The sequence below is a fragment of the Callithrix jacchus genome, chromosome 8 (assembly GCF_049354715.1).
Source record: "Callithrix jacchus isolate 240 chromosome 8, calJac240_pri, whole genome shotgun sequence".
NCBI lineage: Eukaryota > Metazoa > Chordata > Mammalia > Primates > Cebidae > Callithrix > Callithrix jacchus.
Genome location: NC_133509.1, coordinates 135,926,516 through 135,940,296, shown reverse-complemented (window position 1 = coordinate 135,940,296; position 13,781 = coordinate 135,926,516). Strand labels below are relative to the sequence as shown.

Sequence of the window (13,781 nt, the reverse complement as noted above, 5' to 3'; positions counted from 1 at the left end):
GACTTTCCACTTACCCTGGAGGGGGGTAACTTTACTGTCTCTTCCCTGATGGTGGTTTCAGTCCAGGAATGTTTCCAAGCAGCATTTGATACTGAAAACGTGGAATTTCCTCTATGTTTAACCACAAACAACATAAACATAGAAGGAATATCCACCTTTTAAATACCAAAGAAGGATTGAGTCCTGGAAAGCATGAACCTAAGCACCATCTATCAAGATTAAAGACAGCACAGGACAGGTGCAGTCGGCAGGGGCCTCCTGGGTTGGTGGCAGTGACATGAGCCCTGCGGAGGACCCGTGTCCCAGGACAGACTTTGTTAACAAGAGCTTAGGTTCTGGGATTCACCTTCCATCACTCTCTGCAGGGGTGGGGGGTGGGAGCTAACCTTTCTCTCAGAAATGTTCAGAAATGTTTTCAAAGCAACTTTAGATTCTGAAAATGCGGATTTTCCTCTATGATTAACCATCAATCCTGTAAGCATAGAAGGAACATCCACCTTTTAGAGGCGAAAAGTTGGAGCACACCTGGAGAGCACAAACCCAAACACAATTCACCGAAGACAGAAAGTGACGGAAGCAGGTGAACACGTTGTGAGTCTCGTGTGGGAAGCGCAGGGCCCGCCCCGGCTTCTTCACATCCAGAGATGGACCTCCTACGCAGGCACAGCAGCTTTGGGGTCTGCCTGCTGTCACTCGCCCTGGTGGAGGTAACCCTAATGTCTCTTCCCTAATGGAGATTTCACGGTCAAGAGCATTTCCAAAGTAGTATTTATTTCTGAAAAATAAAAAAGTGAATGTACATCAAAAATTTGCAGTAATGCAGGCGAAGTAGGGGTTCTATGCTTCAAATTCCAAATACATCAAAAAGAGAAAAAGCCTGCCAGGTTCCTAAAGTGAGCACCGCCTCCATGAAGCCCTCCCAAGGCACCTGATGGCCAACACCATGCAGCAGTGTATGCTGGAGCATCCTTCACATACCTTGGAGGGAGGAGGATCTCCAAGAATCTTCTAGAAAGTGAAGCTTGTGTTCAGGAACTTTCAATCAGCAGAACTGATCATGTCGGTGTGACAGACTGAGGAATAGGCAAACAGGTGAAAAACAATGTCTCTTTAAATACAACAGAGAGACAGCAAAACGGTGTCCACCAGCCCCTACCACTGCCACCCTCCAAAAACAATTATGGCAGCTTCCAGAAAAATCATTTTTGGGGTGGGCTGGATGTAGAGGCTTACTAGATAGTGACATACCTCCCAAAGCAAAAAGCAAACCCCTGATGACCCAGACTCAAACCCTTTCCCACAGGGATGCCATCACTCCAGGGAGCCCCCAAAAACAGATTCAGTACTGAGGACCGGGTGACATTCTCCACAAGGAAAGTGTATGCGCCACGGCCAACCCCCCATCCACACTCCACACACCTACACCAGTCTCAATTCTCTAAAGCTGGTATTGCTTCAAAAAAATCTCGGACTTGAAAAGCACGACCTCTCACACTTGCAGAGTTAGGCATTCCTCCTATGGGCAAGCGAATCACGAGCGGCCCAGATAACACCACTGTGTGCCATCAGCCAGTCCGTCCCCTGCAGTCACAGCTTGCTGAGCCTCCCCCGAAGCCCCCAAGCACAATTTGTCATAAATACGGCGAATCTATATAGACAATCTATATGGACAAGCACGTGCCAGCCGGAGCAAGGCCACTTCCCCCAGGTGGGGGCTGCCTCTACGAGGCCCTGTTGAGAACCAGTGGGACGTGGCTGGTTAGGGAATTGGACGGTCTGAGTCATAAACATATATTCTTTGTGACCAGACATCATTCACGTCCCCAGGAGTAGACCTCGCTGGGATGGCCCTGAATGAGGAGGACACGCGGTTGAAGAGCAGCTCCTGGCAGGGCTTGGGGGTCTTACTTTGGTCATTGAAACACAGGCAGCCTGGAAGAGCTGGGATAGGTGCAGCAGCCAGTTACGGAACTCTGCTTGCCACGTGCTGGGAGAAAGGTCAGCCCACACGCTGTGTCTTCTGAGGGGCTGCCGTTCCTCCCTGAGGGGCCTGGCTAGGGTACCCAGGCTGGGCAACAAGAGCAAAAACTCTGTCAGAAAAAGAAAGATAAAGCTAAGCCAGGCATCACGCCCTGGGGAGTCTGGGGAACTCCGCACCCATCAGGCAGGAGACGGGACGCCAGGTCTGAAGGCTGATCAGAGACCTGCAGTCTCCCTTTCTGGGAAAATCCAGAAATTCTAACTTTCCCAAGCCAACAGACATTTGCCATTTCTTTGCTGTTGTTGGTTTGTTTTGAGATACTGGAGTGCAGTGGCGCCATCTCAACTCACTGCAACCTCCGCCTCCCAGGTTCAAGCAATTCTTGGGCCTCAGCCTCCTAAGTAGCTGGGATTACAGGCATGCGCCACTGTGCCCGGCTAATTTTGTATTTTTGGTAGAGACAGGGTTTCACCATGTTGGTCTGGCTGGTCTCGAACTCCTGACCAGGTGATCCACCTGCCTTGGCCTCCCAAAGTGCTGGGATTACAGGCGTGAGCCACCACGCCCAGCCTTGGCCGTTATTTTTTAAGTAAATTGATGTTAGAATAAACATATTAAAATAAGTTACATACTAAAACGTCAGCATGCCTACCATGTATTCATAAAACCTCCCACCCTCCTCACATAGTGGCCAATTTTCTTTCCGGTGTTTTCCCTATTCTTTTAGAGTTTAAGCTTTGGGAATCAAGAGACAAGACTGTCTATTTTGACATTCTTCTAAAAACCCGAAAACTGTGTCACACTTCTGTGTTCACTTCTTAAGAAGAAAATGGTGGTGTAGGACCTGACGTTTTACGTATAGATTTACCTTAGGAAACAGGATTATATGGTGATTCATTCAATAACTTCTCAGTTCTCAAAAGAAGAAATAAAGGCAAGTGCTGGCCATCTGTTCCACCATCTGCGCACAGACCCTCGGTGAGGGGCTGCCAGACACCCACGTCGCGTTCCTGAACTTGACACCATGTACGGCGAGTCCCTCAAGGAGGCCTTCAGTGCTTTAGGAGACCCACTGCGGGCTATCTGCCACACGCCGAGTGAACCTATCACCAGCAGCCTCCTCCAACCCTTCCTGGCCAGCTTCTGCAGTCCTGTCTCTCTTCTGGGAGCCGTGGGGTCCTCCTGGAAGGGAACAGCCGGAAAGGACTAACACACAGAGACAGGCACCACCGGAGACTCAACCTCTCCTCGAGGCCCCCCTCTCACGTACCTGAGCTGGTGGAGGCAACAGTGACTCTCCCCTGACATAAGCAGCAGAGAGCAGAGGCCCTCCTCAAGGGGAGACGAGGCTCTGGTGGAAAGAGAACTGTCCATGTCATGTCATCGGACAACTATGCTTCCCCTTCCACGGGGGACTCAGGACCAGTGGCCCCTCCAGAGGTCCTCAGGCTCAGGGTCCATGAGCCTGTGTGTACAGACTGTGTGGCCTGCCTTCTGCTCCCACAGCTACATCTTCCCTGATGTGGGCACCCCATCTTTTAGAAGGGTGGCATTCAAATCAGTAAAATGGGTTGCCTGTGCAGGCCACAGCTTGGACCACCTTTCTCGATGAAATTTCCTGACATGAATACTGCCGCTGCTTCTCCAAAGGTGTTTCTGCCACCGGAAGGATCTCTGGAGGGAGGATAGAGCCCAGGGGGTGGGTGGAACAGCCGCCCGCTGTCCAAAGGGCATCTGCTGAGGCCAGCACAGTCTCAGTGCCACCAATGGACCACCGTTACCATCACCTCCCAGAAGTGGGATCTGGGCTTTGCTGATGGCACCTGATTCTCAAATAGAAGTGCGCCACATTTTTCATTGTAAATAAAGGGAAGAACCACAGACAACCTCTCCCTCTTACCAAAGTGTAGCCCAGACAGCAATCCCACAGCCTCTAATTCCGGCTGGCAGAGCTCCAGGAAACCCTCCTAGGGGAGAGGGATGTTGAGGCTCAGAGGACCAGGTGGCCATGGAGCTGCCATGCAGGCTCTCTGGGCAACACCCATCAGCCACCCCAGAGAGCTGCGGACTAAAGCTCCCAGCTCAAACAGCCTCTGCCATCAAGTGGAATTTAATACAGAAAAGAGCGTGGCCAAGAGTGGCCCGTCACAAACACAACGAATACACTGGGAAAACATCTCTTCTCTTCCAGGACCAAGGCCCCTCCTCCAGGAAGATGGCCCAAGGACCAACTGGACGTGGGGACCGGACACCCGGACAGCCGTGTCTTCGAGGAGGCGTGCGTTCTGCCATCTGCCACTGTTCACTGCTGCTAACTGGAGGCAGACACCGACGTCTCTCTGCTGTTGGTGACCAAGGAGCACGTGTCTCACAGCAGCATTGGCACTTGGAAAGAGTAGAGCTGGAAGGATTCGCCTCCAGCCAATCACCACTCTGATAAATCCTCTCCCACCGCCTCCTGCCCACCGCCTCCTGCCTCTGTTGCTGCCCCAGTCAGTCCTCCTGTGGGGGTTCGGGCGGCAGTCCAGCAGGTGGCCCGCCCTCACGTCCCCTCCGTGCATCGGGTGGGTGATCTTTGCTGCTTCTCTGTTTTTCTTGTTGTGGCAGCTGCTTCCTTTTATTTATTTATTTATATAATTTTTTTTGAGACAGTTTCGCTCTTGTTACCCAGGCTGGAGTGCAATGGCGTGATCTCGGCTCACTGCAACCTCCGCCTCCCAGGTTCAAGCGATTCTCCTGCCTCAGCCTCCCAAGTAGCTGGGATTACAGGCGTGCGCCACCATGCCCGGCTAATTTTGTATTTTTGGCAGAGATGGGGTTTCTCCATGTTGATCAGGCTGGTCTCCAACTCCAGACCTCAGGTGATCCTCCCACCTAGGCCTCCCAAAGTGCTGGGATTACAGGCGTGAGCCACTGTGCCCAGCCCCTATTTATTTATTTATTTTCTCAGCTGCTATGATCTGAACTCTTCTCAAATGCTGGGGGAACACAGCATTTGCCAACTCCCCAGCCTCCCTGGCAGCAGAGCTGGCATGTGACTGAGGCCTCACCAACTGCACTGTTCTGAGAGGTGGGCGTGGACCGAGGACTGAGCATGGTCCCTGTGCCCAGCAACATGCAGAGTCACCGAGGGGCTGCCGGGACAAATTCTCCATGTACGTACCAAGAGAGGTGGGAACCCCAGGTCCCATGCTCAGGGGTCCCATCAGGGATGGGGGCTCTTCAAGGAGAGATTTGATACCGAAAAAGAAGTGCACCATGTTTGTTTCGTCACATATAAAGCGAAAATAACATGGGCAACTTCTTTTCAGGTACCAGAGACGAGCACGTCCTCCCCGCCAGCAGCACACCTGGGCGTGAAGGGACACTGAGGGTCAGGGCATGAGGGCAGGGCCAGGAAGACACTGCCAATCAAACTTATGCTCAATTAAGCCTGAAAGCATCAGATGTGGGTGCCCCTGGAGGAGGTGGGGGCATGTGGGAAGGGCTGGCCTGACCCTGAGCAGAGGCGAACAGTCATCATGGATAAAGCAAACCCATCCCAGATTCCCTCTCCTTCAGAGCCCCAGGAAGTCTCCATGGGCAGAATTCAATAATCGGAGCAGACGGGTTTCAGAACATCCACTATCAATCCCGCAATGCTCGTGGAGAGCATCACTTCAGAGAAAACGGGATGGTCCTGGACCCAAAAACGGTAGTTCCGGGAAGCCCTCCTCTTCAGAGATGCGAACAGGAGGGTAGCAAATTAGGAGAAACGAATCACCGAGCCGCACCGACTCTCTGTGGACCCAACTGTCTGTGCACCTTGCATGACCCTGACCCCATGTCCCCTCCCTCAAGTGCTCCTGGTTCCCTGGAGGCATGGCTTGGTTCTAAAGCACTGACAGTTGTGTGTAAGCTGTGACAAATATAGCAAAGCCACAGCAGGGACCAGGAAAGGACAATAGCTTCCCCAAGTTCCCATCACTTGCAGGGTGGCCTCCCAGGAGGAGGTGGGTTCGAGGGAGTAAAGCAGCACAGAAGTTTCGGGGCCCACCATCCTTCAGGCCGCTGGAGAGGACCCCATGACCCGTCACTGGATACAAAACACAGAAACACAGTAATTCTGCATCATTTGTCAACCATAAATCAAATCACCAGGACAAGTTTTGAAAGCAGACATCCATAAGGAAAGGCACCTTTTTACCCCCCTGAGATGAAGTCTCACTCTGCTGCCCAAGCTGGAGTGCAATGTCGCGATCTTGGCTCCTTGCAACCTCCACCTCCTGTGTTCAAGTGATTCTCCTGCCTCAGCCTCCCAAGTAGCTGGGACTACAGGTATTGCGCTACCATTCCCAGCTAATTTTTTTGTATTTTTTTAGCAGAGACAGGTTTCACCATGTTGGCCAGGCTAATCTTGAACTCTTGACCTCATGATTTACCCGCCTCGGTCTCCCAAAGTGCTGGGATTAAAGGCGTGAGCCACCACGCCCAGCCAGCAAGAAAAGTCACCTTTCACTGAGACCCTGCCTTAAACTGGAAGCTGAAGATAGACAGGCAAACCATGAGAAACACATCATCAAAAAAATGCAGGTTTTCCCAGTCATGCTGGAAAACACACTGTGGTGTCATCTGTTTGTATGGCAAATAAGGTAAAATCTAACTCAAACTGGCTTTAAAAAGTAAGGGATGTATAGACTTACATAACTGAAAAGTACAGAGGCAGAGCAAGCTTCAGGCACGGTTTGATCTAGGGACTCAAATGATATCATCCAGACTCTCCTGCAGCTCTCCGAGATGTCTTTCATGCTGCAGACTCCGTCTTCCTTGTCTGTGTGGCACCAAGCGGGCTCCTCTTAGTCCTTAGATGGCTGCGGGACCTTCAAAACTTCCATTGAAGCTCCCTCTATTCCCAGCTGAAGCTATCATAGGAAAGGGACAGAGAGTTTCTTTCCCAGAAGCTCCAGCAAACATCTCCTTGCATCTCACTGGCCCGGTGGTATCAAGGGCCCCTCCTCGAAGCAATTACAGTGGCAAAGAAGAGATCAAGAGATTCACTAAAGCCCGGGCTGGTGGAGGAAGTGGGGAAGGGTCAATGCAAGCTAAGCCCACGGCAGGGAGAGGGAGCTTTCACAAGAAAAACCAGGGAAAATTGAGGGAGGGAGAAAAGACACGGGGTGGGGAAGTCCTGACCAGCATGTACTGCAGGGGCCCATGTGCCTTGCCTGAACTTGGCACCCGAACCAAGACGTCTTCCAGGCGGAATAGGATACTGAAAAAGAAGTGCACCGCGAATGTTTCGTCACAAATAAAGCGAAAACAACACGGGCAACTTCTCATTAAGTACCGCACGTCAGCACCGTCGGCAGCACTGCTTCTCGGCCAGCGTCACTTGGCCGGACTTCCTGAGGGCACGTGGTCCTGAGCACCACTGGGCAACGAGTAGCAAAGATACGGCCCTACGTACCACATTCTCGAGACTTTGGAGGCTTCTCACAGGCGCCACTGCGTCCCGGAGTCCTGGAGGACACCGTCCCCCTCCGCACAGGCGCCACTGCGTCCTGGAGGACACCGTCCCTCTCCGCACAGGCGCCACTGTGTCCTGGAGGACACCGTCCCTCTCCGCACAGGTGCCACTGTGTCCTGGAGGACACCGTCCCTCTCCGCACAGGCGCCACTGTGTCCCGGAGTCCTGGAGGACACCGTCCCTCTCCGCACAGGCGCCACTGTGTCCCGGAGTCCTGGAGGACACCGTCCCTCTCCGCACAGGTGCCACTGTGTCCCGGAGTCCTGGAGGACACCGTCCCCCTCCGCACAGGCGCCACTGCGTCCCGGAGTCCTGGAGGACACCGTCCCTCTCCGCACAGGTGCCACTGTGTCCTGGAGGACACCGTCCCTCTCCGCACAGGCGCCACTGCGTCCCGGAGTCCTGGAGGACACCGTCCCTCTCCGCACAGGCGCCACTGCGTCCCGGAGTCCTGGAGGACACCGTCCCTCTCCGCACAGGCGCCACTGTGTCCTGGAGGACACCGTCCCTCTCCGCACAGGCGCCACTGTGTCCCGGAGTCCTGGAGGACACCGTCCCTCTCCGCACAGGCGCCACTGTGTCCTGGAGGACACCGTCCCTCTCCGCACAGGCGCCACTGCGTCCCGGAGTCCTGGAGGACACCGTCCCCCTCCGCACAGGTGCCACTGTGTCCCGGAGTCCTGGAGGACACCGTCCCTCTCCGCACAGGTGCCACTGTGTCCTGGAGGACACCGTCCCTCTCCGCACAGGCGCCACTGCGTCCCGGAGTCCTGGAGGACACCGTCCCTCTCCGCACAGGCGCCACTGCGTCCCGGAGTCCTGGAGGACACCGTCCCTCTCCGCACAGGCGCCACTGTGTCCTGGAGGACACCGTCCCTCTCCGCACAGGCGCCACTGTGTCCCGGAGTCCTGGAGGACACCGTCCCTCTCCGCACAGGCGCCACTGTGTCCTGGAGGACACCGTCCCCCTCCGCACAGGTGCCACTGTGTCCCGGAGTCCTGGAGGACACCGTCCCTCTCCGCACAGGTGCCACTGTGTCCCGGAGTCCTGGAGGACACCGTCCCCCTCCGCACAGGTGCCACTGTGTCCCGGAGTCCTGGAGGACACCGTCCCCCTCCGCACAGGTGCCACTGCGTCCCGGAGTCCTGGAGGACACCGTCCCCCTCCGCACAGGCGCCACTGCGTCCCGGAGTCCTGGAGGACACCGTCCCTCTCCGCACAGGCGCCACTGTGTCCCGGAGTCCTGGAGGACACCGTCCCTCTCCGCACAGGCGCCACTGTGTCCTGGAGGACACCGTCCCTCTCCGCACAGGCGCCACTGTGTCCCGGAGTCCTGGAGGACACCGTCCCTCTCCGCACAGGCGCCACTGTGTCCTGGAGGACACCGTCCCCCTCCGCACAGGTGCCACTGTGTCCCGGAGTCCTGGAGGACACCGTCCCCCTCCGCACAGGCGCCACTGCGTCCCGGAGTCCTGGAGGACACCGTCCCTCTCCGCACAGGTGCCACTGTGTCCTGGAGGACACCGTCCCTCTCCGCACAGGCGCCACTGTGTCCCGGAGTCCTGGAGGACACCGTCCCTCTCCGCACAGGCGCCACTGTGTCCTGGAGGACACCGTCCCCCTCCGCACAGGCACCACTGTGTCCTGGAGGACACCGTCCCCCTCCGCACAGGTGCCACTGTGTCCCGGAGTCCTGGAGGACACCGTCCCTCTCCGCACAGGCGCCACTGTGTCCCGGAGTCCTGGAGGACACCGTCCCTCTCCGCACAGGCGCCACTGTGTCCCGGAGTCCTGGAGGACACCGTCCCTCTCCGCACAGGCGCCACTGTGTCCTGGAGGACACCGTCCCCCTCCGCACAGGCACCACTGTGTCCTGGAGGACACCGTCCCCCTCCGCACAGGTGCCACTGTGTCCCGGAGTCCTGGAGGACACCGTCCCCCTCCGCACAGGTGCCACTGTGTCCCGGAGTCCTGGAGGACACCGTCCCTCTCCGCACAGGCGCCACTGTGTCCTGGAGGACACCGTCCCTCTCCGCACAGGCGCCACTGTGTCCTGGAGGACACCGTCCCTCTCCGCACAGGCGCCACTGTGTCCTGGAGGACACCGTCCCTCTCCGCATAGGCGCCACTGTGTCCTGGAGGTGCTTCTGGGCAGGGTGTGTTCAAGTCATCAATAAAAAAAGTCTCCTTCAGCATCACAGAATGACAATGACACAGAAACACTGATTTTTGCATCCTAAAAGTCCTTCTGAGGACAGACGAGGAGGGACCAGGAGAGTCACACTAACTCCGTGGATACGATGGATGAGATCTACCACCTACCATCTCAGGGCACACAGCCAAGCGCCTGCCCCGATGGAGCGTCTGGGCTGAGGAGGTCCTCTTAGAATGGCTTCTGCAAGGGATGTTTTAACGTTTGCCTCAACCCATGGAAAGACCAGGGCCCTGACACAGCATCGCCACTGTCCCCAGCCTGAGCCTGGGAAGTGCCCCCACGGCAGGCAGGAAGCTGAATAAACAATGAAATGGAACCCAAGTTCTCAGCTGGTTCACGTGGACAACTGACTTGATGGTGGCAAATCCTTGCCGGTTTGTGCATTCACACCTCACCGCAACCTGCTCACGGTGGGCTGGACCTCCCCGCCCCTTGTCTTGGGCTCAGCCACGTAATTTGTTCTGGTCAGTGATCTATGGGTGGAAATACAGCAGTTCCCAGCCTCAACCGAAGGAGTTTCTGCATTTCTACTCACTTTCCTGTGCCGCTGCCGTAGCCGTGGGGCATACCAAGAGGCGGGTGAGAGAGGTGGGTCCCACCTTCAGCCCCCAGAGCAGGCGTTCTCCCCACAAGTCATCCTAGGGATGGGAGGGAGACGGGGATGAACCGACCAGGACACACGAATCCGAAATAGCAGGACCACCCTCAGACAAGATGCCCACTCCCCAACTCTCCACCAACCAGACTCCGGCATCCCTCCCCTGAAGGTCATGTCACAGCCAGGACACTTCTTCTGCAGGGTCTGACACTGTGAGCATCTGGGGCGTCTGGGTCCTCATAGGTCAGGCAGAGCTGGACAACAGACAGAGATCAGCCGGTTCCCCAGGCAAGGAGCGTGGACTGGATGCTGTCCGGAGAGCGGCTGGCTTCTGGGTGGTCCCGACTCAGGAGAAGCTCATCTTAATCATGCTGCCAGCTCCTCAGCCCCATCCACGACTCACCAGGAGCATTGCTGGCACCAAGGGCCCTGCCGGAATCTAGCCTCATGTCCAGGAATCCTCCTATGGAAAAGAGATGGACCATGTAGCATTCATCAAGCACACGGCAAGGCTGTCAGACAGCCGCTCTTCGTGCAACACAGAATAAAGCAGCCATCACAAGCACAGCTGTCCCGACACGTGCCGTACCCTGCACACACAGCACTCCTCAGACCCTCACCAGGATACACCACACCCTGCACTTGGCATGTGCTGTGGAGCGGGCCTTTCCCTGGTGGGGCACTGAAGGCCTCTGAGGTCCTGTCACTGGCAGTGGTCAGGCTCTCAGCCTTCCTGGGCAGGATTTGAAACCGAAAGAGAGGTTATTCCCTAATGACTGCTTGGCTTTACTTGAAGGAGGTAGGAGGAGGGGCCCCCAAGGGAAATCCCTCCTGAAGTCCTGCAGAGTCCCACGGCCCCACGTCCTCCCACATCTTCTCCGAAGTTGCCATGTGCACCAAGATGTCATCCCACAGCTGGACCGGGCACTGGTGGATAGTCAAACGGGTGACCTACATCATAAATGAAGTGCACGTCACCGGTCTACCATCCCCTCAGCTACCCTGGAGAGCAGATGGCACTATCGCCCCTTCAATGACATTCCTGGCGTGTGCAGAAGGCCATCCGAGCGAGACCTCACACTGAAGAGGCCCACCCACCGTGAGAGGCAAACAGACCATCACCACAATGAGTAACTGCCCTCAACCTCGGAAGCACGGACCCTTCTCCAGACTCAGCCCCCCTCCCAGGGCCCTCCAGGGAGGGCTGGGGCCTGAGAGCCACACACCCACGACGCGCGTCACGCCGTCAGCCTCGCTTGCGCCTCCCGAGAGTAGAGCTGGCAACGTCCCTCCCTGAAGGCTGCATCAGGGACAGGAAGTGCCCCCAGGGTGGGATTTGATACTAAAAAAGAGGTTTCCCGTGTATGTTTCATCATAAATAAAGAGAAGACAACACGGATAACCTCTCCTTCGAGTATCCAAGATTAGCACTGATCACAAAACAAACAAAAACAACCAAAACAAGACTGCTGAATCTTCGCCGATGCTGGCGTCACCTCCAGGAAGATCCCCGAGTCCACGTGGCACCGGGCAGACCAGACGTCAGAGGGCTTACACTCCAGTGTCCCAGGCTGGTTCTGGGAGTCCTTTAAGCCTTGACAATGAAAAGAGGTTGCCCATGAAATATTTCCCAACACGGAGAACGTTTTAGATACAACCTCTTTCCAGGCATCGGCGCGCTCCCGATGGTGGAACCAGGGCTTCCCTGTGGAAGTCCAGGTCACGGGAAGTACCCCCAGGAATAATGGTTTACATCCCGAAGTCAGCGCATCAGGAGAGTTCACGAATAAATCTCGAATTCTGTGGTCAAGAAGCAGGTGGCCAGGTCTGCAGTCAGCTGGCGCCCAGGCCCCCGGGTGGCACTGGCCATGGAGCCAAGCAGTCTTCCAAGCAAGCGGTGACTCTAAAAACAGATGCATGGTACCGAGTAAATTGTAAGCAAAGTGAGTGCCCACTACACACATCTGGGGAGGGAGGGTCAGGGAAGCCAGGAGCATGGCCAGGGCCCCTCCTGCAGGTCGAATCCCACCTAATACCTCCTGCTGCCTTCAATCCAATTCAGAAACAAAAACGAAATTCGTTTCCCGATGTGAACTCCCCAGATGTTTTCGCCAATTCTGGGCTGGATTTTCTGTTTGCTCTAAAACTCCTTTGACAATAATTGTTTCTGTGCTTGGGGAATACTAGTACCTCCAGACTCTCATTTCAATAGTTAGAGCAACCCTGTCAGGGCTGGAGAGAGTCAGCAGTCAGAAACCTCAGGTTTCCTCTTACAAAGCTGTACAATTGTGCCCTCTCTTCCCCCAAAGGAGCAGAAGGCCAGGAAGAGGATCCCAGGCCAGGCTGTGTCTCCGTGCGTTTGCCACCTGTCCTTTGATGCCTGTGTAGCCAGCAGAGCGCCCAGTCTGCACGGGCTCAGCAGCTGCTTGCCCTGGATACCCCAGAGGCAACTTATAACTTGTTCTGGTCAGTGATCTACAGGTGGAAACACAGCAGCCTTGGCATTCTCTCTCTTTGCCCTCTCTTTATGAGGGCTCTTTTCGTCTGGAAGGAATGGTGTTTGGGAATCAGCTCACAGGAAGAGTTGACAACAGCAGTCATTGGTACTACCGCATATATTCTGTTCTGGTCATAAAAAGCAGGGTTGAGGTGGAAAGACCTGGCCCTTCTTCAGAATCCCATGCCCTCCTCCCTCACAAGTCCCCTCCCCAAATGCCACAGATGAGCCCAGGACCCACAGTCACAACCAAGGGCCATCAAGACAAATGCACCACCTGCAACCTACTTCTGTGCCTTGGTTTTAGAGCTGGCAGGGAGCCACTTTGTTCCCCAGAGGCCAGCATCACCTCCAGGAAGTCCTCCTGGAAAGGACCGGGCACCACGCATTACTGCCAGACACCGTGTTCAGAACAGGGGAAGCTCCATCTCAGCCCATTCACCCTGGCCTGGGCCTGACAACTACTGTTTTAGCCTGAAGCCTTCTGAGCTGGTGTTTGATACCAAAGAGTGGTCCACAGAAAAGATTTGAATAAAAGATACAGATACACCAAAGGAAGCCTCTCCCTGAGTACCCCAAAGAACTATCCGCAGAAACACAGCCTGAGGATGGGTCGGATGTGCTGGTCAGTAGAGCAGGTGTGTACCTGGGGAGGTACATGCCCCGTGGTAGGCCACCCACTCCCGTCCCCTGGGTCAGGGCTAATGACATACCCTCCCCTCAAGCCATCATGACATCAAGGATTCCTCCAGATTTAAAATAAGTCAACTCCACAATTCCTGTTAGAAATAAACAGGTCCCAACCTGGGCCAATTCCAGGGACCCCACGGTCTCCTCTTGACCTCAGAATCAGCTTTGCTTCCCTAAGATGTCATTGCATCCAGGACAAACTGCAGGCTGGGGGCTGGCGGGCAGGACACCTGCACTGTCTGTCCAGGGCACAATTCCCATGAAGCTGGCATTCACCTGCTGTGCTGGGCTCA

General features: G+C 55.4%; 1 protein-coding gene and 1 non-coding gene across 2 annotated transcripts in view; both read right to left on the bottom strand.

Moving 5' to 3' along the window:
• Nucleotides 1-7,188: 7,188 nt before the first annotated feature.
• Nucleotides 7,189-9,745, bottom strand: LOC144577476 (uncharacterized). The gene has a single exon (XM_078335766.1). It carries the CDS (start codon nucleotides 9,606-9,608, stop codon nucleotides 7,314-7,316), a length of 2,295 nt encoding a protein of 764 aa, XP_078191892.1. The 5' UTR covers nucleotides 9,609-9,745; the 3' UTR covers nucleotides 7,189-7,313.
• A 1,957-nt stretch (nucleotides 9,746-11,702) lies between these two features.
• Nucleotides 11,703-13,781, bottom strand: part of LOC144577477 (uncharacterized) — a 117,876-nt gene continuing 115,797 nt past the window's right edge. The window contains exon 46 of the transcript XR_013521545.1: nucleotides 11,703-12,204. This is a non-coding gene — a transcript (uncharacterized LOC144577477). The remainder of the gene's footprint in view (nucleotides 12,205-13,781) is intronic.

Coding starts and splice junctions, on each gene's coding strand:
- LOC144577476 (XM_078335766.1), bottom strand. CDS start 9,608: ATGCGGAGAGGGACGGTGTCCTCCAGGACACAGTGGCGCCTGTGCGGA.